This window comes from Ranitomeya imitator, chromosome 7 (genome assembly GCF_032444005.1).
Source record: "Ranitomeya imitator isolate aRanImi1 chromosome 7, aRanImi1.pri, whole genome shotgun sequence".
Lineage (NCBI taxonomy): Eukaryota > Metazoa > Chordata > Amphibia > Anura > Dendrobatidae > Ranitomeya > Ranitomeya imitator.
In genome coordinates, this window is record NC_091288.1 from 131057212 (window position 1) to 131083749 (window position 26538).

The following is a 26538-nucleotide window of genomic DNA, read 5'->3' on the forward strand; positions in this document are numbered from 1 at the left end:
ATAAAAAACCACTACATAAACTATACATTAAAGAAAGGGGGCATAGCTAAGCACCTCATTAAGACCCAGCGGCTGCACTGAGTCCACTCTAGAGATCCAGCGAGCTTCCAATTGTGCAAGGTTTCTTCTCCAGTTACCTCCTCTTTGGTCCACAAATACTTTGTCTATTCCTATCACTTTTAGGAGTTTCGCATTACAGTTGTGATGAGATTTGAAATGTCTAGCCAATGGTTTTAGCATGGTTGTTTCATCGGCTTCCTCTGCATTATTGATGTCCCTATAATGTTCTCTTACTCTTGTTTTCAATGCTCTGGATGTCAGTCCCACATACACTTTGTGGCAGGGGCACTGTGCATAATATACCACTCCTGTTGTGTTACAGGTGATGTGCTGAGTTATGGTAAAGATTTTTTGGCCATCACTAGAGCTAAAGTTAGAGACTGGGACAATGTTAGGGCATGCAATGCAGTTATTGCAGGGGAAGCAACCCCATTTCTGTCCTTTAGACCCAAATGCCTTCTCTATCTTGGGGCCAGCGTAATAGCTGTGTACCAGCTGATCTTTTAAATTGCTCGATCTCCGGTAAGTGATGGAAGGGTGTTTTGGTAGGCACTTCATCAGATCTTTATCAGTTTGTAGGAGTGGCCAAAATTTTTCCAGTACATCTCTCATCTGGCTCCATTGTTCGGTATAGGTGGATATGAATCTCACCTTTTGCTCCACCACTGGTTTAATCTTGGGTTTCATTAAGGTGGAACGCGTCATTTTGGCTGCTTTATGTAGTCCTCTCTTAATGCTGCGCTTCGAGTAGCCTCTATCCTCAAATCTCGATGCAAGACTCTCCGCCTGTTCAGAGAATTGGTCATTAGAACAGATCCTTTTAATTCTGATAAACTGCCCAGTAGGTATACCCTTAATCAAGGTTTTGGGGTGGAATGAAGAGGCGTGTAACAGAGAGTTTACTGCCGTTTCCTTTCCTAAATACATTTGTCTCCAGAAAACCAGTGGTTCCCTTCATGATCTGGATATCTAAGAAGTCCAATGAGACGTGACTGTATTTACACGTTAGTTTGATATTGACATTGTTGTCATTGAGGATGTCCCGAAAAGCCAGAAGGTCCTGTTCTGAGCCCTGCCATATCATAAGAATGTCATCAATAAAGCGAACCCAGAACAGGACCTTCTCGATGTATGCAATGGGGTTGACAAAGAAAATCTGCCTCTCCCAGTTGCTCATGAATAAATTTGCATATGAGGGGGCAAAAGCCACCCCCATAGCAGTCCCTCTTTGCTGTACATATATTGTTTCCTTGAACATAAAGTAGTTATGTTCCAAGACGAATTTTAACAGTTCAAGAAAGAAGTCTGTCAGTCTTTTATCAACATCTGAGGCAAGCAGAAAGGATTCAACAGCCGTGATACCATGTTGGTGTTGTATTGCAGTATATAGAGACTCAACATCAAATGATACCAGCCACATATCATCCTCCATAGGTATCCTGTTGTGAATTCTGTGGCAGAGCTCCCTCCTGTGGTCACAAGTGGTACTTCGGCTGATTCTCTGTGAGCTTCCGTTGGTGGAGGAGAGTGGTACTGCGGCTTCTGAGTTTCCTTCCTCAGGTTATGTGGTGAAGTCGTTAGGTGCTGCTCTATTTAACTCCACCTAGTGCTTTGATCCTGGCCTCCAGTCAATGTTCTAGTATTGGACCTGTTTCCTCCTGGATCGTTCCTGTGGCCTGCTGCTCTGCATAGCTAAGTTCCGCTTTTGCTATTTTGTTTGCTGTTTTTTCTGTCCAGCTTGCTTATTTGTTTTTTCTTGCTTGCTGGAAGCTCTGGGACGCAGAGGGTGTACCTCCGTGCCGTTAGTTCGGTACGGAGGGTCTTTTTGCCCCCTTTGCGTGGTTTTTTGTAGGGTTTTGTGTTGACCGCAAAGTTACCTTTCCTATCCTCGCTCTGTTCAGAAAGTCGGGCCTCACTTTGCTAAATCTATTTCATCTCTACGTTTGTCATTTCTTCTTAACTCAGTCATTATATGTGGGGGCTGCCTTTTCCTTTGGGGTATTTCTCTGAGGCAAGGTAGGCTTATTTTCTATCTTCAGGCTAGCTAGTTTCTCAGGCTGTGCCGAGTTGCATAGGGAGCGTTAGGCGCAATCCACGGCTGCCTCTAGTGTGGTTGGAGAGGATTAGGGATTGCGGTCTGCAGAGTTCCCACGTCTCAGAGCTCGTTCTATGTTTTTGGGTTATTGTCAGGTCACTGTATGTGCTCTGACTTCTATGTCCATTGTGGTACTGAATTACCTTATCATAACAGTACTGGAGGCCCAAAGTACTAATGATTCTCAATAGAGGGAAAAAAGAAGTTCTGAGACCATTTTTTTTTCTCTGCACTGTGTTTTGCCTTTTTTTTCCCCTAGACATTTGGGTGGTTCAGGACACAGGTGTAGCGATGGACATTAAAGGTCTGTCTTCATGTGTGGATCAGCTCACGGCAAGAGTACAAAATATTCAAGACTTTGTGGTTCAGAATTCTATGTTAGAACCAAGAATCCCTATTCCTGATTTGTTTTTTGGAGATAGAACTAAATTTCTGAGTTTCAAAAATAATTGTAAACTATTTCTGGCTTTGAAACCTCGCTCCTCTGGTGACCCAGTTCAACAAGTTAGGATCGTTATTTCTTTTTTACGTGGCGACCCTCAGGACTGGGCATTTTCTCTTGCGTCAGGAGATCATGCATTAAGTAATAGCGATGCGTTTTTCCTGGCGCTCGGATTGCTGTACGATGAACCTAATTCAGTGGATCAGGCAGAGAAAAGTTTGCTGGCTCTGTGTCAGGGTCAGGATGAGATAGAGGTATATTGTCAGAAATTTAGAAAGTGGTCCATACTCACTCAATGGAATGAAGGTGCGCTTGCAGCTATTTTCAGAAAGGGTCTCTCTGAAGCCCTTTAGGATGTCATGGTGGGATTTCCTATGCCTGCTGGTCTGAATGAGTCTATGTCTTTGGCCATTCAGATCGGTCGACGCTTGCGTGAGCGTAAATCTGTGCACCATTTGGCGGTATTATCTGAGCATAAACCTGAACCTTATGCAGTGCAATAGGACTTTGACCAGAGTTGAACGGCAAGAACACAGACGTCTGAATGGGCTGTGTTTCTACTGTGGTGATTCCACTCATGCTATCTCTGATTGTCCTAAGCGCACTAAGCGGTTCGCTAGGTCTGCCACCATTGGTACGGTACAATCAAAATTTCTTTTGTCCGTTACCTTGATCTGCTCTTTGTCATCTTATTCTGTCATGGCATTTGTGGATTCAGGCGCTGCCCTGAATTTGATGGACTTGGAGTATGCTAGGCGTTGTAGGTTTTTCTTGGAGCCCTTGCAGTGTCCTATTCCATTGAGAGGAATTGATGCTACGCCTTTGGCCAAGAATAAGCCTCAGTACTGGACCCAGCTGACCATGTGCATGGCTCCTGCACATCAGGAGGTTATTCGCTTTCTGGTGTTGCATAATCTGCATGATGTGGTCGTGTTGGGGTTGCCATGGCTACAAGTCCATAATCCAGTATTAGATTGGAAATCCATGTCTGTGTCCAGCTGGGGTTGTCAGGGGTACATGGTGATGTCCCATTTCTGTCTATTTCGTCATCCACCCCTTCTGAGGTTCCAGAGTTCTTGTCTGATTGATGTATTTGATGAGCCCAAGTCTGATACCCTACCTCCGCATAGGGATTGTGATTGTGCTATCGATTTGATTCCTGGTAGTAAATTCCCAAAAGGTCGACTGTTTAATTTATCTGTGCCTGAGCATGCCGCTATGCGGAGTTATGTGAAGGAGTCCGTGGAGAAGGGGCATATTTGCCCGTCATCGTCGCCATTAGGAGCCGGGTTCTTTTTTGTGGCCAAGAAGGATGGTTCGCTGAGATTACCGCCTTCTAAATAAAATCACGGTTAAATTTCAGTACCCCTTGCCGTTGTTATCTGATTTGTTTGCTCGGATTAAGGCCGTTGGTTCACCAAGATAGATCTTCGTGGTGCGTATAATCTTGTGCGTATTAAGCGAGGCGATGAGTGGAAAACTGCATTTAATACGCCCGAGTGCCATTTTGAGTATCTAGTAATGCCATTCGGACTTGCCAATGCTCCATCAGTGTTTCAGTCCTTTTGCATGACATCTTCCGAGAGTACCTGGATAAATTCCTGATTGTGTACTTGGATGACATTTTGATCTTCTCGGATGATTGGGAGTCTCATGTGAAGCAGGTCAGAACGGTGTTTCAGGTCCTGCGTGCTAATTCTTTGTTTGTGAAGGGATCAAAGTGTCTCTTTGGTGTTCAGAAGCTTTCATTTTTGGGGTTCATCTTTTCCCCTTCTACTATCGAGATGGATCCTGTTAAGGTCCAAGCCATCCATGATTGGACTCAGCCGACATCTCTGAAAAGTTTGCAAAAGTTCCTGGGCTTTGCTAATTTTTATCGTCGCTTCATCTGCAATTTTTCTAGTATTGCTAAACCATTGACCGATTTGACCAAGAAGGGTGCTGATGTGGTCAATTGGTCTTCTGCTGCTGTGGAAGCTTTTCAAGAGTTGAAGCGTCGTTTTTCTTCTGCCCCTGTGTTGTCAACCAGATGTTTCGCTTCCGTTCCAGGTCGAGGTTGATGCTTCTGAGATTGGAGCAGGGGCTGTTTTGTCGCAGAGAAGTTCTGATTGCTCGGTGATGAAACCATGCGCCTTCTTTTCCAGGAAGTTTTCGCCTGCTGAGCGAAATTATGATGTTGGCAATCGAGAGTTGCTGGCCATGAAGTGGGCATTCGAGGAGTGGCGTCATTGGCTTGAAGGAGCTAAGCATCGCGTGGTGGTCTTGACTGATCATAAGGACTTGACTTATCTCAAGTCTGCCAAGCGGTTGAATCCTAGACAGGCTCGTTGGTCGCTGTTTTTTGCCCGTTTTGACTTTGTGATTTCGTACCTTCCGGGCTCTAAAAATGTGAAGGCGGATGCTCTGTCTAGGAGTTTTGTGCCCGACTCTCCGGGTTTATCTGAGCCAGCGGGTATTCTCAAAGAGGGAGTAATTGTGTCTGCCATCTCCCCTGATTTGCGGCGGGTGCTGCAAAAATTTCAGGCTAATAAACCTGATCGTTGCCCAGCGGAGAAACTGTTTGTCCCTGATAGGTGGACGAATAGAGTTATCTCTGAGGTTCATTGTTCGGTGTTGGCTGGTCATCCTGGAATCTTTGGTACCAGAGACTTAGTGGCTAGATCCTTTTGGTGGCCATCTCTGTCGCGGGATGTGCGTTCTTTTGTGCAGTCCTGTGGGATTTGTGCTCGGGCTAAGCCCTGCTGTTCTCGTGCCAGTGGGTTGCTTTTGCCCTTGCCGGTCCCGAAGAGGCCTTGGACACATATCTCTATGGATTTTATTTCAGATCTTCCCGTCTCTCAAAAGATGTCAGTCATTTGGGTGGTCTGTGATCGCTTCTCTAAGATGGTCCATTTGGTACCCTTGTCTAAATTACCTTCCTCCTCTGATTTGGTGCCATTGTTCTTCCAGCATGTGGTTCGTTTACATGGCATTCCAGAGAATATCGTTTCTGACAGAGGTTCCCAGTTTGTTTCGAGGTTTTGGCGAGTCTTTTGTGGTAGGATGGGCATTGACTTATCTTTTTCCTCGGCTTTCCATCCTCAGACTAATGGCCAGACCGAACGAACCAATCAGACCTTGGAAACATATCTGAGATGCTTTGTTTCTGCTGATCAGGATGACTGGGTGTCCTTTTTGTCTTTGGCTGAGTTCGCCCTTAATAAATCGGGCCAGCTCGGCTACCTTGGTTTCGCCGTTTTTCTGCAACTCTGGGTTCCATCCTCGTTTCTCTTCAGGGCAGGTTGAGTCTTCGGACTGTCCTGGTGTGGATACTGTGGTGGACAGGTTGCAGCAGATTTGGACTTATGTAGTGGACAATTTGACCTTGTCCCAGGAGAAGGCTCAACGTTTCGCTAATCGCAGACGCTGTGTGGGTCCCCGACTTCGTGTTGGGGATTTGGTTTGGTTATCTTCTCGTCATATTCCTATGAAGGTTTCCTCTCCTAAGTTTAAACCTCGTTTCATTGGTCCGTATAGGATTTCTGAGGTTCTTAATCCTGTCTTTTCGTCTGACCCTTCCAGATTCTTTTTCCATACATAACGTATTCCATAGGTCATTGTTGCGGAGATACGTGGCACCTATGGTTCCATCTGTTGATCCTCCTGCCCCGGTTTTGGTGGACGGGGAGTTGGATAATTCCTGGGTCTTTGCCTCTGATGTCCATGCTCCCGATCTTGTTCGTGCCTTTCATATGGCTCATCCTGGTCGTCCTGGGGGCTCTGGTGAGGGTTCGGTGACCCCTCCTCAAGGGGGGGGGTACTGTTGTGAATTCTGTGGCAGAGCTCCCTCCTGTGGTCACAAGTGGTACTTTGGCTGATTCTCTCTGTGAGCTTCCGTTGGTGGAGGAGAGTGGTACTGCGGCTTCTGAGTTTCCTTCCTCAGGTGATGTGGTGAAGTCGTTAGGTGCTGCTCTATTTAACTCCACCTAGTGCTTTGATCCTGGCCTCCAGTCAATGTTCTAGTATTGGACCTGTTTCCTCCTGGATCGTTCCTGTGGCCTGCTGCTCTGCATAGCTAAGTTCCGCTTTTGCTATTTTGTTTGCTGTTTTTTCTGTCCAGCTTGCTTATTTGTTTTTTCTTGCTTGCTGGAAGCTCTGGGACGCAGAGGGTGTACCTCCGTGCCGTTAGTTCGGTACGGAGGGTCTTTTTGCCCCCTTTGCATGGTTTTTTGTAGGGTTTTGTGTTGACCGCAAAGTTACCTTTCCTATCCTCGCTCTGTTCAGAAAGTCGGGCCTCACTTTGCTAAATCTATTTCATCTCTACGTTTGTCATTTCTTCTTAACTCAGTCATTATATGTGGGGGCTGCCTTTTCCTTTGGGGTATTTCTGAGGCAAGGTAGGCTTATTTTCTATCTTCAGGCTAGCTAGTTTCTCAGGCTGTGCCGAGTTGCATAGGGAGCGTTAGGCGCAATCCACGGCTGCCTCTAGTGTGGTTGGAGAGGATTAGTGATTGCGGTCAGCAGAGTTCCCACGTCTCAGAGCTCGTTCTATGTTTTTGGGTTATTGTCAGGTCACTGTATGTGCTCTGACTTCTATGTCCATTGTGGTACTGAATTACCTTATCATAACAGTATCCCCTCAATTTTGCTAAGGACATGTCCCGTGTCTTTAATGTATGAAGGCAAAATAAAAGTTCCATATTTTTCGGATTATAAGACGCACTTTTATGACCCCCAAAATTAGGGGGAAAAATGGGGATGTGTCTTATAATCTGAACACTGTTCTTACCGTGGGGTCAATCCTGTGGGCCCAGAGCTGGGGGTGTTGCGATGGTGGTGCAGCGGTCCTGCTGTGTACAGGGGTTGTTCTGCGATGATGGTACGGTGGCGAGCGGTGGCGGTACAGTGGTGGTACGACAGCGAGCAGCGGCCCTGCGGTAACCGCATAAGGTGGCCTCCATTCTTCTTCTGGGGTCTAGCTTCCGGCTTCTCACACGGCACAGATGGAGAAAAGCCGAAATCTCCTTCCATGCCTGCCTCTACGCGATGTCTGTAGGAAAAGGGCCGCCGAAGCGGCGCAGGCACAGATGGAGTTCTCGGCCCAGCATCGATGATGTCCAACGCTGGTCAATGATGCTGCGCTCTTAGCAACTTATTCACCAGTGGTTTTCAGCCTGGACGGTGACATCTTGGCACCGACCAGGTTGAAAACTATTTCTCCCCCAGACATGGATTACAGCGTGGGACAAAACGACAGACAGGTATGGTATATTATACTATTATTTTTGTATACCCTGTTACATCTTTTAGGCAACAAAAATTAATTAAAGTTACAAGAAAAATATTGTAAAATACTGAATGAAGTTTATTAATTCATCCAAAAAACTTTACAAATACAGGAATATAATGGTACTGGAGAAAATGGAGGCAGGTAAAAGTCCTTGTGAATTACTTTCTATGGCAATATATCAATAAACCTGCTATCAGACTTCAATTACTCTTATTATTATTATAAGAAATGCTGAAAAGTGCTACTGGGGTAAAGATTATTACCAATTAAAATGCCTAGTGCGAAAAGTGCTGCAATAACATCCAAACAATGTGGAAATATAATAGTATAGAGCAATCGCTATTTTTGAACTAACCACCAGATGGTGCTATTGCCACATATTGACAAAATTATATACAAACTAGATGGTGGCCCGATTCTAGCGCATTGGATATTCTAGAATATGTATGTAGTTTATGAAGATTTCAGAATAATGCAATAAATATACAGGATTCGGCCGGCCAGGAGTGACCAATTAGCGAAATGTGGTTCAAATCCAAACTGCGTCTGTCACTGATTGGTCACGCCCGGCCGCGAACAAACAGTGAAGCCAGGCAGCCTCATAGCATATAACACAGCCCACGTAGTATATTGCACTTCCATGTAGTAAATAGCACAGCCACGTAGTATATAACACAGCTACGTAGTATATAACACGGCCACATAGTATATAGCACAGCTACGTAGTATATTGCACAGCCATGTAGTATATAGCACAGCCCACGCAGTATATAACACAGCCCACGTAGTATATAGCACAGCCCACGTAGTACAGGTCCTTCTCAAAAAATTAGCATATAGTGTTAAATTTCATTATTTACCATAATGTAATGATTACAATTAAACTTTCATATATTATAGATTCATTATCCACCAACTGAAATTTGTCAGGTCTTTTATTGTTTTAATACTGATGATTTTGGCATACAACTCCTGATAACCCAAAAAACCTGTCTCAATAAATTAGCATATCAAGAAAAGGTTCTCTAAATGACCTATTACCCTAATCTTCTGAATCAACTAATTAACTCTAAACACATGCAAAAGATACCTGAGGCTTTTATAAACTCCCTGCCTGGTTCATTACTCAAAACCCCCATCATGGGTAAGACTAGCGACCTGACAGATGTCAAGAAGGCCATCATTGACACCCTCAAGCAAGAGGGTAAGACCCAGAAAGAAATTTCTCAACAAATAGGCTGTTCCCAGAGTGCTGTATCAAGGCACCTCAATGGTAAGTCTGTTGGAAGGAAACAATGTGGCAGAAAACGCTGTACAACGAGAAGAGGAGACCGGACCCTGAGGAAGATTGTGGGGAAGGACCGATTCCAGACCTTGGGGAACCTGAGGAAGCAGTGGACTGAGTCTGGTGTGGAAACATCCAGAGCCACCGTGCACAGGCGTGTGCAGGAAATGGGCTACAGGTGCCGCATTCCCCAGGTAAAGCCACTTGTGAGCTACAGAGAAGCAGCACTGGACTGTTGCTAAGTGGTCCCAAGTACTTTTTTCTGATGAAAGCAAATTTTGCATGTCATTCGGAAATCAAGGTGCCAGAGTCTGGAGGAAGACTGGGGAGAAGGAAATGCCAAAATGCCTGAAGTCCAGTGTCAAGTACCCACAGTCAGTGATGGTGTGGGGTGCCATGTCAGCTGCTGGTGTTGGTCCACTGTGTTTCATCAAGGGCAGGGTCAATGCAGCTAGCTATCAGGAGATTTTGGAGCACTTCATGCTTCCATCGGCTGAAATGCTTTATGGAGATGAAGATTTCATTTTTCAGCACGACCTGGCACCTGCTCGCAGTGCCAAAACCACTGGTAAATGGTTTACTGACCATGGTATTACTGTGCTCAATTGGCCTGCCAACTCTCCTGACCTGAACCCCATAGAGAATCTGTGGGATATTGTGAAGAGAAAGTTGAGAGACGCAAGACCCAACACTCTGGATGAGCTTAAGGCCGCTATTGAAGCATCCTGGGCCTCCATAACATCTCAGCAGTGTCACAGGCTGATTGCCTCCATGCCACGCCGCATTGAAGCAGTCATTTCTGCCAAAGGATTCCCGACCAAGTATTGAGTGCATAACTGAACATTATTATTTGTTGGTTTTTTTGTTTGTTATTAAAAAACACTTTTATTTGATTGGATTGGTGAAATATGCTAATTTATTGAGACAGGTTTTTTGGGTTATCAGGAGTTGTATGCCAAAATCATCAGTATTAAAACAATAAAAGACCTGACAAATTTCAGTTGGTGGATAATGAATCTATAATATATGAAAGTTTAATTGTAATCATTACATTATGGTAAATAATGAAATTTAACACTATATGCTAATTTTTTGAGAAGGACCTGTATATAGCACAGCCTACGTAGTGTATTGCACAGCCCACGTAGTATATTGCACAGCCACGTAGTATATAGCACAGCGACATAGTATATAGCACAGCGACATAGTATATAGCACAGCCCACGCAGTATATAGCACAGCCCACGCAGTATATAGCACAGCCCACGCAGTGTATAGCACAGCCCACGCAGTGTATAGCACAGCCCACGCAGTGTATAGCACAGCCCACGCAGTGTATAGCACAGCCCACGCAGTATATAGCACAGCCCACGCAGTATATAGCACAGCCCACGCAGTATATAGCACAGCCCACGCAGTATATAACACAGCCCACGCAGTATATAGCACAGCCACATATATAGCACAGCCCACGTAGTATATAACACAGCCCACGCAGTATATAACACAGCCCACGTAGTTTATAGCAATGTGGGCACCATATCCCTGTTAAAAAAAAATGAATTAAAATAAAAAATAGTTATATACTCACCTTCCGGCAGCCCCCGGATCCAGCCCAGGTCTTTAGCGATGCTCCTCGCGACGCTCCGTTTCCACTAATGCCTTGCGGCAATAACCCTTGATGATGCAGCGGTCTCGCAAGACTGCTACATCATCTGGGGTCATTGCCGCAATGCATTCTTCGGACTGGAGCGTCGCGAGGAGCGGGAAAGGCTGCCACGGATGCTGGAAGGTGAGAATATAATGATTTTTTAAATTATTTTTAACATTATATGTTTTTACTTTTGATGCTGCCTAGGCAGCATCAATAGTAAAAAGTTGGTCACACTTATAGGGTTAATAGCAGCTTTAACAGACTACGTTACACCGCGTTATGCCGCTTTAATGGACTGCTAAAATGCTATGTGGGCGCTGACTGGAGGGGAGTATGGAGGGGGCACTGACTGGAGGGGAGTAGGGAAAGGCCAATTCGCGGCTGGACTGTGCCTGTCGCTGATTGGTTGCAGCCGGCTGGGCATGACCAATCAGCGACACAGGATTTCCATTACAGACAGACAGATGGAAATGGACCTTAGACAATTATATATATACTAGATGGTGGCCCGATTCTAACGCATCGGGTATTCTAGAATATGTATGTATGTATATAGCAGCCACAAAGTATATAGCACAGGCCACATAGTATATAGGAGCCATACTACGTGGCCTGTGCTATATACTGTGTCGCTGCTATATACATACATACATACATACATATTGTAGAATACCAGATGTGTTAATACAGGCCACGCAATATATAACAGTGGCCACACAGTATACAACACAGCCCAAACAGTATATAACATAGCCCACGTACTATATAACACAGCCCACGCAGTATATAGCAGTCACGCAGTATATAACACAGGCGACGTAGTATATAACACTGGCCACGCAGTATATAACACTGGCCACGTAATACATAGCACAGCCCACGCAGTACATAACACAGCCCACATAGTATCTAACACTGGCCACATAGTATATAGCAGCCACGTGGTATATAACACAGCCCACGTAGTATATAGCAGTGTGGGCACCATATCACTGTTAAAAAAAAAAATGATTCAAATAAAAAATAGTTATATACTCACCCGCCGGGATCCAGCGAAGCTCTGGCAATGCGCGCGCGGCTGCCGCCATCTTCCGTTCCCGGGATGCATTGCGAAAGTCCCGCTAAGTCTTCTGGGAAATTTCGCAATGCATCTCTGGGAACGGAAGATGGCGGTAGCTGCGCACGCCTCGGCGGACTACGGAAGGTGAGAATAGCAGTTTTTTTGTTTATTATTTTTAACATTACATCTTTTTACTATTGATGCTGCATAGGCAGCATCAATAGTAAAAAGTTGGGGACACACAGGGTTAATAGCAGCGTTAACGGAGTGCATTACCGACGGCATAACGCTTTCCGTTACCGCTGGCATTAACCCTGTGTGAGCGGTGACTGGAGGGGAGTATGCGGGCGTCGGGCACTGACTGCAGGGGAGTAGGGAGGGACTAATCGGACTGTGCCCGTCGCTGATTGGTCGCGGCAGCCATGACAGGCAGCTGGCGAGACCAATCAGCGATGCGGGATTTCCGTTACAGAAGTTGCAGAGACAGACAGACGGAAGTACCCCTTAGACAATTATATATATATATATATATATATATATATATATATATATATATATATATATATAGATCCTGCTATTTTCATTACAACAATATTTCACAGAGGTAGAATCTCTTAGGCTAAGTTCACATTTGCGTTCGGGGGCTTTGCAGAGGGCTGCGTACATCCTCCGTTAAGCCCCGCCTACTTCATACTTCTGCATTCGTCCTGCGTACCTATCTCTAATATTGGGTATGCAGGACATGCCTTCCTGTGTTATTTAATTATCTCTTGTATTGAGCAAACAATCTGTGAAGAGACCCTGAAGTTTTCCTCAGAGCTTAGATCCATAATAAAATCACAGATGGAAGATACCTTTTAGGTCCCTTAAGGATAAGGGGGGGAAAAAAACACGGACGTCCAGGGACAAGTCCCCTGAGTCCAGGTCGAGCAGTTGTGGTGACGAGGAGGGGGTCTTGGATACATCCGACTCAGGGTCATCTTCATCTTCATCCAAGGGGCGGTCGTAGCTGTTTTCCCTTAGAGGGAACAGCCTCATTAGAGCAGTCAGGGCCACCATGGGGCTGGTAGACCCTAGTCCGAAAATATCAATTCAGGACATAATGTTCGGCGGACTTGAAGAAAAAAAAAAAAAAGATCTTTCCCTCTTAATGAGAAAATCCAATCCCTAATTAAGAAGAGTGGGAAAAATACAGAGAGGGAAGGGCCTCTTGACCTCAAAGAGGAAGTACCCCTTTGATGACACAACATGTTCATTCTGGGAGAAGGCGCCAATATAAGATGTGGTGATTGCTAAAGCTTCCAATAAGTTTTCCCTTCCCTTCAAAGACATGGGGTTATTGAAGGATCCAATGGAAAAAACAGCAGACACCTTCCTGAAGGGTTCATGAGAGGCCGCGGGGGGACTAAAACCCGCGGTAGCTGCCACTTGTAAGGCCAGATCGCTAATGGTCTGGTTAGACCAGCTGGAATCACCTCTGAAGGAAAAAACACATATAGGGATGCTATACTAGAGTCCATCCCAGTAATGAAGGGGAGTAGTGTATAATAGCCATGTTTCGTCAAACTCAATCTGACAGGTGCCCCGCCCCTATCAAAGTGTATCAAAATGTGTAACCCCTCCCCTCCCCTTGTCTGACGGCTGGTATCCAGCTGTCCCTCCTTGTTTGATTTCCCCTTTTGATATAGTTTAATATAGTTTAATTTGTTGTAGTTTTGATATTATTCCCGTATTTTGTGGAATAACACATGTTTATAATTATAGCCTAGTCGTGTATTTATTTTACACGTGGTTTATAACACCTTTTTCATTTGTTTTATAATAGATTTTATACGTAGCCCCGAGTTTGATTCTGTAAGCTTTTGTTTTATTCACAGTGTATCCATATAGTGAATAGGGCTGATGTTTCTGTATGCAATCCTACATCCTGTTATGTGAAAAGTATTCTCAAACACTAACTAAATGGTGAACATTACCTAAATTAGGTTAACTGTGGGTCAGAGGCTTATAGCACCTAGGTCAAGCAATTGTTGTTGTATTTGCGTACCCCATAAATGTTTATTCTCACAAACAGAAAAGTTATTGTGTCCTGAAGATGGCATCTGAGGTTATTTGTTTTTTGTATTAGCTTTCTCAGAAAACAGCTGTGTTATCTGAGGGTCAGATATTTTTGTACAAACTCATGCTGTTTGGTGATCTTTGTGAAGCAGAACTTTGTTTTATAACACATTTGTACTTGTATTGTACCTGAATTGATATTTGCTTTCTCTTTTTTGTGTCCTGAAGATGGCATCTGCAAAGTTATTTGTTATCTACTGAGGCCGTTGCAAGTTGTGTTTATTCACATTGTAGCAGGTTTTATCCTTGTGGCTGCCTTATATACACAGAAGAGATATGCACCAATGTCACAACACAAGTTATAATATGACCCAATGTTACAACACAAGTAAGAAGCGGCGTGTTTTATACGAATAAAAACCAAAGACACGATATTGTAAAAAAAAAATTTAAAAGATTTATTTCTCACAATAAAACAGCATCTCAAAGACATTTCATTACTATAAAAATTCATACAGAATATAAAAAGTAAAAACATTAAAATAGTACAATGAACAATTACACTTCTTACAAAATAATTAATATAGCGTTACAAGGCGTGTACAGCATTTATCCAGTACATTCTTTACATCGTGAGCCACATGGTTTGCAGCATCGGTAGAGACCTTTTTTTAGGTAGCAGAGTTCCACGTGTGGTACCTAATGACGGGGAATGTAAAGATTGAATTGTACGGGGAACCGCCGCTAACTTCAGCGGTGTAGATACAGAGCGTGTCTCACTGTTGGTAATTTTTAATTCATCTAAAAGCTTCCTAGTAGCGGGGTTACCCACAACTGTAGACGGCATATTTAGTTCGGCCATAGCCTGCATAAATGAATCCCAACCCGGTGGTAAATTTCTACTGTTCAGAGCATGACTCTGCGTTGTACTACGTACCAAATCCAGTAAGTTAGACCCTGGTATTACGGATCCTTTGAAAATAAATTCAGCATTATTATTCCATGCTGTGACATTTTTATTCTGCAGCAGCCTGTTTAGTAAAAATTCAGCATTCTTTTTATATCTTTGGTTTATATGTCCGACAATTTCAGCGATCTCATGATTTTTATCAGAGTCGGTATTTGGCAATTGCTGCTGACCAGGATCAGGAGGGCTAACGAGATTTAAAGCCGTTACTTCTTTTGAGCTGTGCCTCGTATGTACCAAGTAGCGTTGTAGCACAGCGCTATACATTTTAATTTTCACATCATCGGGAATGTCACGACGCTGTAAAATGTCGCTAATCTCACCATCAAGGCGCCGAATAACACTGTCGCGTATGTTATCTGTAGTACCGGGTCTTAGTTTGTCTAGCTCCTGTTTGGGGACTAGATACATTTTCGTTGTATGCTCCATTATCTTCCGGCGATCAGGCTTGTTATTATTGGGATTGCAAAAGCTAAAAGAGGACCGATAAACCCGCCGGCCTGTTTTAGTAGGCGCTTCTTTTTCTTTATGGGCTGAGACCTGTCGCTCAGGGTTCTTATAGCTTTACGCCACTTCTTTAATATACCTTTTTGGCGCTCTTTCAGCGGAATCCTGCCTTTTAAGATATTTAAAGCAATCTCGCCTATGGCTGTAATTAAATCATTGCTTGCATCGCGCAAAATAGACTTTCTGACAGCGGGGGTTGCTTTCACTAGGGTTTTTAAGAGAGCCCAGTTACGCCGGAGCCTCTCAGACATCTTTACATCACAACGACCACAGCGTAGAATGTCTGATACCTGGTAAAATTCACTTTTTAGAAGTTTTTTTCTTCTGAACATAGACAGCGGGCAGCGCGGGTGGAAACAACCCAGTCCTTAAACGCAGATCCTCAGGAGTATTAGCTCTCAAATCTACAAGCAAATACCCGTAAGGCTCCCGCGTGGCATCCTCAAAAGCTTCTAGGAAAAAACGTGTTTTTCCGGGATACATCTGACGAGCTAGAGTTAAAATTTGTAATTTATCTCGGGGGTTGTTAAAAAGCACCATGTACTTTGTGTTTAAATTTATCGTACGGCTTTTCTTGCCCTGACAAAATATGTTTTGCACCAGGTAGAAAATGCTGAGATTTCTGTGGTGCACATACTTGGTAAAGGCTTTTTCTATCTCACAATTCTCACTAGCACTCTCCATGAGATCATCAACAATCGCCAAATTCACCTTCTCCGGTGGGAATAATTCGTCATCTACGAATGTATTCGGCAGACCCTCCACAAATCTGGCGTGGGGAAAAGAGAGAGAGATTTCATCATATAGTTTTTGCCAACACGAATAAAACCATACAATATTATCAGGTTTCTGAGAAAAATTAGCTTCAATATTATATAGCAGCTGTTTTACAAAATAGCTCTTTCCAGAATTAGACGGGCCTGCTAGAATGCACGAGAACGGGTGTTGCAGACGCGTATCCATCACAATACTCGACTAATACCCAAAAGGTAATGTTGTGAAATCGTCTAATAGTCGCCGCTTTGTATAAACGCACTTTTGTGTTTTGCGTAATGGCCTTGTTTCAATATCCCAGTACTTTTTATTTCTCACAATGGACGCCTGCTGTACGACAATACGTTTCTGAGTTTCTGCGGCAGAATTGCGCGGGTAGTCCAGAACTAGATCTTTCAGACTGTTGAAATTAATAGATTGAGAGTTACCAACATTTAGTGTTATCCCCTTAACTTTTAAGACAGTTTTACCGGTGTTGAGTTTGTAGCCGTAAGTTTTGGGGCCCGCGGATACAAATTCTGTGATGTGTGTACCATCGGGTATTTCACTGGTCAGCTCCCCCAGGTAATCGCCTAAAGGCGGTTGCCACTCACCATCTCTCTGTACAAAAATAACTGAGTCTGTGTCGTGATAAAGGCACCTCTCCTGCAGCCGGTCCAGCAGCGAATAGAGCTCTAACCGAGCATACGCTGTTGTAAAACACGCTATAAAAATGTTTGTGTTTTTGTTGAGTGTGTGGTGGCCTTTTGCATATTTCCAGTTAATGGTTGCGGTGTCATCATCAAGGAAATGTAACATCGAAATGTCATAGTAAGGCAGGAACAAATACTTAAAAAGCTCATCTGGATCCCTAACAATGCTGGTACATGATAGATTAGATCTCTGAGCAAACTTTCCCCATAAAGAATTTAAGAAAAGCTTGGAGATCTGGCGCTTAGCAGGATTGACAGCTATATTTTCAGGCCGTAATTGGACACCTTCTTTTTCAAGAAAAGAGTCAATGTACTGCCGTTTCTTGGCGTCATCAGTGCACCAGCTAGGATAACCAGAGGCTTCCTGCTTATCCCTAAGATGTAATTTAATGTAAGGCGCAAACAGATCATCAGTGGTTTTAGGAAAATGCCATATTTCATAGATGTGAGCGATCCGATACCCTTTTTCTATCGCCATCTCGAGCTCTATAGTGCACCAGGTGCCTGTCAGCGCCCGTTCTTCATCACTGTGGGCACAAATATCTGCCTGGGAATCTGCAGCGCATGTGTAGCAAAGGGGAAACATTAATTTTTTGTTGAGTTTTACCGGTAGAACTGGAAAAAATAAATCTCTCGGCGGGTAGACCTTGACTCTAGCAATGCCAAAGTATTTTTTAATGAATCCAAAATTGTCGTAGATGATGTCTGGGTGGCCTACAGGGTATGTTTTAGTTTTGTTTACAAAGGGGTACAGACTGGTGAAATCGTAGTAGTGTAAAGTCTCCCCTTCTTCCAGATGGTGATAGAGCTTAATGGCGTTAGTTCGCCCGCCATAAAGCGCATCACGGGGGTCTAAAGGAGCGGGGAATTCCATCTGACGAAGAAATGTTTGAAGGTTAGAATCATTTTCAACCATTTCATTCCACTCATGTTCCCACATCAGTCTTACTGTGTACCCGCAACACTGTAAGTAACGCTTTTTAGCTAAAAAGGTGTAATATAACTGGCCGTAGGACGTGCTTGTGACCTTATTTGTGTCATTTTCATTATAGCACACGGGACAACCGTGGTAAAAACACCCCTGAAATTCAAAGGCTATGTGCTGGCCGCTAACATAGGCATAGCCATCTAGAAAATACTTCCCGACCTGTTTTTCACCGCCTCTCAAAGCGTGCTGTATGTCGATGTTCTCAGAGTGGGCTACATACATGAGCCACTGTATAGCGGGTGTCGAGTAGCGCTTTTTTGCCTTGTGATAATTATCACCAGGTAAAATGGCGATTGTCTTTTTTGGAAGAAATTTAAACCGGTACATTGTCATACACACCGAGGCCAGGGTGATGAGCTGAAAAGGATCAACACATCTGCGCACTACAATCTTTTGCTTTTGACGCTTACAGTATTTTTTAACATTTTTCTGCGTCATCTGCATAATACGCTCTCTATAGATCTCGCAGGCGTGTCTCAAAATTTCAACATCTTGTTTGCAATAAGATTTTAGCTCGGCCTTGAAGTCAAAAGTTGTATTTACCTGTGTCTCATACCACTCCAGGAACTCTACCTTCTCACCAGGTGACATGTACTCCACCCCATAATATTTTACATCAGGTATGGGACCTACATAGTTTTGGTTTTCTCTGGTATTGAAAAAGTGTGGAAAATGCCCTTTGCCTCCTGAAAAGCCCATGGCCTGTGGTAATTTACTGAGTTTCATGGGGATAAAATTTAGAGAGTCTATGAACCTTATAGACAAATCGGGTAGCGACACACACAAGAGGCGGCCACCTTGGGTTATCAACTGTACTTGTAGTTTTTCAGAAATCAGTTCCTTAACAATAAAGTATGCATCATATCTTCCACCATTGTGGGCAATAAATGTATGATCTGAAAATTTACCGCCTGTAAAGAACTGTACAAAGTCATGTGTACAGGTATCGCCCTCAAACTCCCAGGAGGGGTGGCCATACAGCGTTGTAGCATAAATGTAATTCGGGATGTGCGTGCCTGTCTCCTGCATACATTCAAAATCATAAAAGATATAGCAATCTGACTCATCCTGTGCTACATACTTCCGCATGTAACAAAGATGGGCATCGAATTTATTTATATGTCTGCGACATACAGGACAGCGCAAACCATTACATTTATGCTCTGTTTCACTATTTCTGGGGACAAAAAGGTTGCATTTATCACAAAATGTTTTAAGTCTGCAGAATGCTGGGTCGCCTAATCCAAATTGTTTGTGATAATCTAGGCACACGCTCGAGCGGCAATAAACTCTGCAAACAGGACATCTGGGCTGTTGGTCGGCACCGCTTTCTATGCAATTCTCTCTCTGACATGCTTTACAAAAATACTGACAGGAGTGGTTGTTTTTGTGGTGAAACACTGAATTGCAGAGCTCACAAAAGTACTTAGCGCCGATAAAACCCTTCATATTTTTGATACCGTAGTAGTGATTATCATGGAACAATATGAATACGGTTTTGCCAATAGCTGTATTACCGCTCTCAAAGTAACGCCAATCGCCCTGACTATAGTACAGTACTTTAATGGTGACCCCCAAATATTTTTCAAATGCAGGGATGTCGCTAAAACTCACTAATTGATCATCAGGGATGCCCAGTGCTGCGTGTATGTTTTTAGAGCGGTTCAGTAAAACACCATCACTGACATCCGTGTCGTCCATCAGGGCGCACACACTGACAGCCAAACACAGATTTGACTTGTAATTGTTAAAATCATACAGCCATTGTCTCTTTTGTTTAATGATCTGACTGCTCGCTATAGATTTCAAGCGCCTTTTTACACCACCGCGTCGGTTTTTAATGATGGTGACGACTAGCTTTAGCGAATTGGATGATATGCATTCACTGTTACTTTGAAGTGCGCGGGCAACAGCATTTAAAAAAGATTCGGAATTAAAATCTTCACGGGTTTGTTTTGTAGTGAAAATAGGGTCTAAAGTATCACCGGCATCAAACCTTAACTGTACAAAGTCGCCAGGTTCAATGTCCCTGATGATTCTATCCAGTAATGCCTGAATGCCTTCATGAACAATATTCAAGCCCTCTTCAAATGATCGTACACGCTCTAAATTTACAAATCTAAAATGATCTGTATGTATATGACCGTTGAAATTGCGGAGGGCCCTTTCATGATGATGGATGTGTTGCAAAAATACTGTATGATCGGGGCGCCGCACATTACCAGCAGCGTCAGCGTCTGCGGATTGTGAATTTTGTGTAGATGCCTGTGCGGCATCTGCAGAGCTGCCTGGACTATGTGAGTGCTGTTCTGACTCTTGTGACGACATCTGTGGTGACTGTAGAGGCATTGCAGGACACATGGCACCACGGCGCCTCCTAGAGCATAGCGCCCGTCTAGCGCTGACCAACAATTTTAGAGCCCTCTTTATAACTCTAGCCCTATTATACCTGGGTAGTGTTAGTTTAGGTGGTTTATGCATGCCGTAGCCGACCATATCTAGTCATAATGGGGTCGCTGTAGTTGTTATCTCGCCATCCAGCAGCAGGCTCCGAAGTGCGTATAGTTCGGACTTATTAGCCTGTGTTGGGTTTTGTGTTAATAATAATTTTTCAAAAGTATCACAAAAAAACATTATTTTGGGGACCCAGCGTTTGTAGCGTAAGTAGCGGCCGATGTGTTCCTGAAATACAAGCATTTCAACGGGGTCCCAGCTGCGGGATTCATGCTGCAGATCTATAGCTGGCGCATGAATCCGTGGCTTTTTACACACCTTAAGCTCTTTACACCCCTTAACATCATCCGGCCGCGACCTCTTTGACCGTTTCTTAACATTAACAGAGTTAGATACACAGACATGAGATATGTCACCCAAATTAGAGGGTCCTGAGGGTCCGGCCCCAGAGGCATTAGCAGGACCCGTTACACATGGCGCTGACGGTTGCATAGTGTGGGACATACGTATAATGAGCGGTTCTATGGATGGTTGCTTACCATCAGCGAGCTGATCAATCTCGCGATCATACTCTTCACGACTCATCGTGGCTGTTGCACCCACGGCGCAGGATGCGGTTGGTGACTCTGTAACATGTTTTGTTTTCCGCTTATGTTTTCGGGGTGCCTCGAGCACTTCTGGATATAGTGGCGCGGGGTCATTCACACGGATTGTCGATGGCTGACCGGTACTTGAATGGGGTATTTCACGATGGTCCGACGGTACAGGGTTTCCTGCGTCCTGCACCACGCAGATCGGTGATAGCGGATATGCTCTAACAGAACCATTAGCCGTCTGTATCGCCGGCCACGCTTGTGCTGCGTCATTCTCGGTGATCTGTAGCGGCTGTAGAGGTGCTGGAGGTGTTTTTCTCATGACTTTGCGCTTAGCTGTAGGAAAGATTATACATGTGTCAGATATGTGCGAGACCGTCGCAGGCCGCTGCGCATAGCTGCAGGAAAGATTATACGTGTGCCAGATATGTGTGAGACCGACGCAGGCCGCTGCGCTTAGCTGCAGGATAGATTATACATGTGTCAGATATGTGGGGGCCATGGATCTCAATGATGAAGCACGTGCATCATTGACTGTACAGAGACTGTGCCTGTATACCAAAATATACACTTACGGGATAGCGATGTGTGGTGAATGATTGCCGTGGCGTCTTCTGCAGCTTCTGCGATGCTCTCCATTAGCTCCGGTATATTCTCTTTTGTGAAAATTCTTCTAGGCTTCAGTTTACAAGCTATAAATAAAGATACAGGCCTTAGTAGAGGCGTGGTGGATTTTCGCAGAGCGGTTGTGCAAAAAAAAAAAAAAAAAAAAAAAAAAAAAAAAACTTTTCATACGATTCTCACCTCTCCCTTTTTTGCCCGCCGGTCCGAGCTGTTTTTTAGGTGCTCTAGAATCAGGGCTGTTTCTCGGCGTGGGGGTCTGGTACATCAGTTCCTCAACAGGCGGCTGATTGTGTTCCGTGGTGGTTGGTTCTGGAAACATGTCGACATCTGTAAAGAATTAATATATATATTTACACGTCTAAATACTTAAAAGCTATATACACACACACACACACATACATACACAGCAGTCACACAACGCACCTATGATGCCTTGAGTCAAATCCCACACAGCAGCGACACCTGCATTAGTGTTACTATACTCAGCTCCAGGTGTATCACACTCCAGAGTAGGCACGCTGAAGCCGTTTAAAAAATCATCGCTATAGTTGCTGATAAATTCATCTACAGCATCGGGGGTGTTCCTGGTAAATTCATCTAGATTATCGGGAATGGTCCTGATTAATTCATCTTAAACAAGAAAGAATAAACAATATAAAGATAATATATAAAAACAGCCCTTAGTTAGAATGGGACACTAACAGATACATGTATATAAATCTTGAAACATACCTATTACCGAATCCGCAACTTGACTGGAAAAAGCCGAAAAATGTTGGGATTCCATCTAAAATAAATTATCTGTGTAAATTTTATGCGCAATCTATATTATCCACACACCACTACTCGTCAAACTCAATTATATACCCCAACAAATAAACTGCTCCCCGTGTATAAATATTCTTATACTAAGCAAATCATGGGTAATACGGCTAAGTCTTTCTATATTAATTATGCGCCACAAATATGATTTATGCGGTAAAACTATATTACACAGCCCCACTAAATATACCGCTACTGTATAAATATGACTATAAATATGTCTATGTTAAACAACACACATGTAGTAAGTAAACGCTGCAGGCGCTAGTTAGGGCGTATTGACAGTTATTAACTACTGTATTACATAAATTATGTTATAATAGTTGCCCGCGGATAAGTCTTTCTATATTAATTATGTACCACAGAATATGTTTTATGCAGTAAAACTATATTATACAACGATACTAAATATGCAGCTATCCTCCAGTATAAAACTAACTTATTAGACAAATAACACCCTTAATTATGGTTTTAGAGATGCATAGTTAAATATAATTAAGCATTTGCGAATAATAACACAACTGTCTTATATACTTACATTTAGAATAGCTTGCTTTTTTTAGTCTGGTCGGACTTCTGGTGGTTGTCTGATGTACTTTAGCGGGCCAGCCACCTGTATTTATCCTGAGTGTCAGAAACCAGCTCACCTGTTAACACCCAGAAACACACCCAGTTACGCCCCCACCACACGCCTGCTGTTAACACCCAGAACACAACCATACATGCAATTAATGCATGCATTAACTCAGGCATGATATATCCGGATTAAAACAGGAATTTTTATACAGCTGAATTTCTGAAAGAAGCATGCTGTTGATTAACGAACCACAATCATTTTAATCAATCATGACGTCTAAATCGTATGATGCCATATTAGAAAAACAATATTTTACATGCCGCGCACCCGGCTCATTCTCGGGTATTGACAAATTATTTAGATCTGCAAGAGCACGCGGTATAAAGAAATCTGATGTTATTGCCTGGTTAAATAAGCAAGACACCTACACGCTACACAAGCCTGCTAGAAAACGCTTTTTGACAAATAAAATTTACGTCTCGGCCATTGATGCGCAGTGGCAGGCGGATCTCGTAAGTTTAATTGACTATTCAAGGGAAAATGATAATGTCAAATACATCCTGACGGTGATTGATGTTCTATCGAGATACGCATGGTGCGTAGCCTTGACAAACAAGACAGGCGCTAGTGTCGCCAGATCGTTCGAATTAATATTTCAAAATGATAAGCGCATACCGAAGAAACTGCAGACGGATCGCGGCAAAGAATTTATAAATTCATCACTCAAACAGCTATGTAATACGTACAATATTCATCACTTTTTTACAAACAATGATGTAAAAGCCGCTATGGTCGAGCGTTTTAATCGCACATTAAAAACCCGTATGTGGCGCTATCTTACGCATCATAATACCTTTAGGTATATTGATATTTTACCGGATTTGCTGCATAGCTACAACCATACGTACCACTCAACGATCCGCTGTAGTCCCGCGTCTGTGTCAGAGAGAAACGTGATGCAAATCTGGCGCAATATTTACAGTTCTACTATTACTAATAAACCGATTAAACCGTCTTTAACGGTCGGCTCTCATGTGAGAATATCGCGCTATAAATCGACCTTCTGTAAGGGCTATGAGAAGACGTACAGCGATGAGATTTTTTTAATCACCGGCGTCTCCAATAAATTTCATAAACCCCTTTATAAAATCAGTGATTTAGCCGGAGAGCCTGTAGAGGGGTCATTTTATAAGGAAGAGCTGCAAAAAATACCTATGGATGAGGATCGTGTCTACAGAGTAGAAAAGATTTTGAGAAAAAAACGTGTCAGGGGTGTGAGTCATTGCTTTGTCAAATGGCTGGGCTACCCCGAAAAATTCAATAGTTGGATCCCGGCCTCAGAGTTGACAGATATATAACCATGGAAGCGGGCTCATTTTTCGTGACATTACCCAGTAATTCGTCAATTAAAATCTACCCTGAAAACACAATATCGGAGTACAATACCAAGTTAGCGCGGGCCGTTCATCTTTCGGCAGATTATGAGGTGGCGTTAACGGAAATACAGTACCCCCATACGTGGAACACGTTTGATGCTTTTGAAGGGAGCTTCTACGCGGCTAAACACGGCGAACCTTTAGTACAGTATCACATAAAATCAGGATTTTACTCGTCCATTCCTAAGCTAGTTGGCGCGGTCAATGCCCGAATAGAAGCGCTGTATTTATCTACGCCTGCCTACAGAATACGGTATGATGAGCTACGCCGCGAGGTGATCCTGACCGACCCATCCCCTATACAGTTTACTCTGGGTACTAAGTTAAAATTTATTTTCGGCCTGCAGACCGTCGATGACTCCCCCGTTGCTTTAATGCCGTGGAATCGCCGCTTTTACCCCGATTCAAAGGCTGGTTTTTATTCGCTTTTTGTATACACTGATATAATTCAGCATCAACTTGTAGGTGACAGTTACGTTCAACTGCTACGAACCGTAGAAGTTAGCGGCGATGATAATGATATTGTCACGGTGCGCTACTCACGGCCCGATTACATACCGCTGTGCAAGCAACACTTTGACTCCATAAACATTACAGTCATGTCGGACCAGGGAACGCCGGTTAAATTCAGATACGGCAAGTGTATAGTGCGATTACATTTTAGACCTCGCCAGCATTGACACGATAAAATGCTGTCTCAAAGGGTGTATGGAGATCCTGCTGTTTATGCCCGCTACTATACTGCACAGTCGGGGCACGGTCTAGAGGGATTCCGCGGGAGCGAGTACATGTATGGCTCTGGACTGGCAGGACTATTTAAAGGTTTATTTCGTCGCGCCGTGCCGCTTTTCAGAAAAGGCTTAGAATTAGTAAAACCACACGTTCGGACTGCTGCCCGGAACATCGCTGCAGATGCCGTGACATCCGCATCGACTGCCCTTATGAAAAGGATAAATACGCCAACCCATCAAGACGGCTCTGGGATAATCTATGTCGCTAAAAAAGCCCAAAAAAGAAAGCGCCGCGTTTGCCCTCCTTTACCGCCGATGCTCATGAATAAAACTACATCCAAGAGACGCCCCCGTCAGAAACGAGTAAGACGCTCTGCGGACGACATCTTCTAATCAGTTACCATGGCTTTCCTGCATGACGCTTCTGTAGAGTGCGCAAAATCTGAACTGGATATTTTTGCCGTACCACCGACTCAAACAAGTATCGAGAAATCTCTATTTGTAGAAGTACAGCCTGTTGCTGCTCTGTCAGACAATGGACCGTTGGAGTTTTACATATCTGGTAGTGGTGATTATTATTATGATCTGAACAACACGCTACTGTACATAAGCTGTCGCATCGTGAAGCATGATAATACGGCCATCGCCGATGGTGCGCGTGTGGCGCTCATAAACTACCCTCTAGCCACTCTTTTTAACCAGGTCGATATTACTCTGGGAGACCGACTTATCTCACAATCGGACAATCTCTACAGCTATAGAGCCTACATAGAGACCCTTTTAAATTACAGTTCACAGACGCTGGCATCGCAATTTACAGCCGGTTTGTTCTATAAAGACACTGCGGGGCATCATAATGACAGGCGCCTGGATGGCGCAAATGCGGGATTTATCAAAAGAGCCAGTGCCGCCTCTCGCTCAAAACCCATCGACCTTTTGGGACCCATATTTGGGGATATATTTAACCAGCCAAAGTTAATATTGAACGGCCTTGACCTTAAGGTTAAACTGTCAAGAAATAAGGATACTTTCTGCCTCATGTCCGCAGAAGCCGAGCCGCTGAAGGTACAAATCTCGCAGGCGGCTCTCTATGTGAAAAGAGTGCAGGTATCACCGGCTGTCCGAATCGGCCACAGCCAGGCCCTCCTAGCAGCAACAGCCAAGTACGCTGTTGACCGAACATGCCTGAAAGTGTACAGCATCGCCGCAGGGACACGAATCACGAACCACGAGAACCTCTTCCTAGGACAGATACCAAAAACTGTTATATTGGGGTTTGTAGATAATGAGGGCTTCAGCGGTTCTTATACAAAAAACCCACTGGACTTTCACCACTACCACGTCAATCACGCGGCATTATATCTGGATGGTCAGCAGATACCCGCGAGGCCTTATAATCCTAATTTTAATGCTGATTTAGCCATCAGAGAATATATGGCGCTTGCCCATA

At 43.8% G+C, this 26538-nt stretch overlaps 2 protein-coding genes across 6 annotated transcripts in view; one reads left to right on the top strand and one right to left on the bottom strand.

Moving 5' to 3' along the window:
- The window catches only part of STAT1 (signal transducer and activator of transcription 1), a 1428390-nt gene that overhangs the window by 73218 nt on the left and 1328634 nt on the right, over positions 1 to 26538 (top strand). The gene's annotated exons all lie outside the window — the stretch shown is intronic.
- On the bottom strand, positions 15998 to 22079 carry LOC138644900 (uncharacterized). Its single transcript, XM_069733813.1, has 5 exons — positions 21946 to 22079; positions 21703 to 21849; positions 21474 to 21590; positions 20845 to 21234; positions 15998 to 16166 (listed from the first exon to the last, which is right to left on the bottom strand). The coding sequence occupies exons 2-5, from the start codon at positions 21839 to 21841 to the stop codon at positions 16135 to 16137; spliced, it is 678 nt and encodes a 225-aa protein (XP_069589914.1). The 5' UTR covers positions 21842 to 21849; positions 21946 to 22079; the 3' UTR covers positions 15998 to 16134.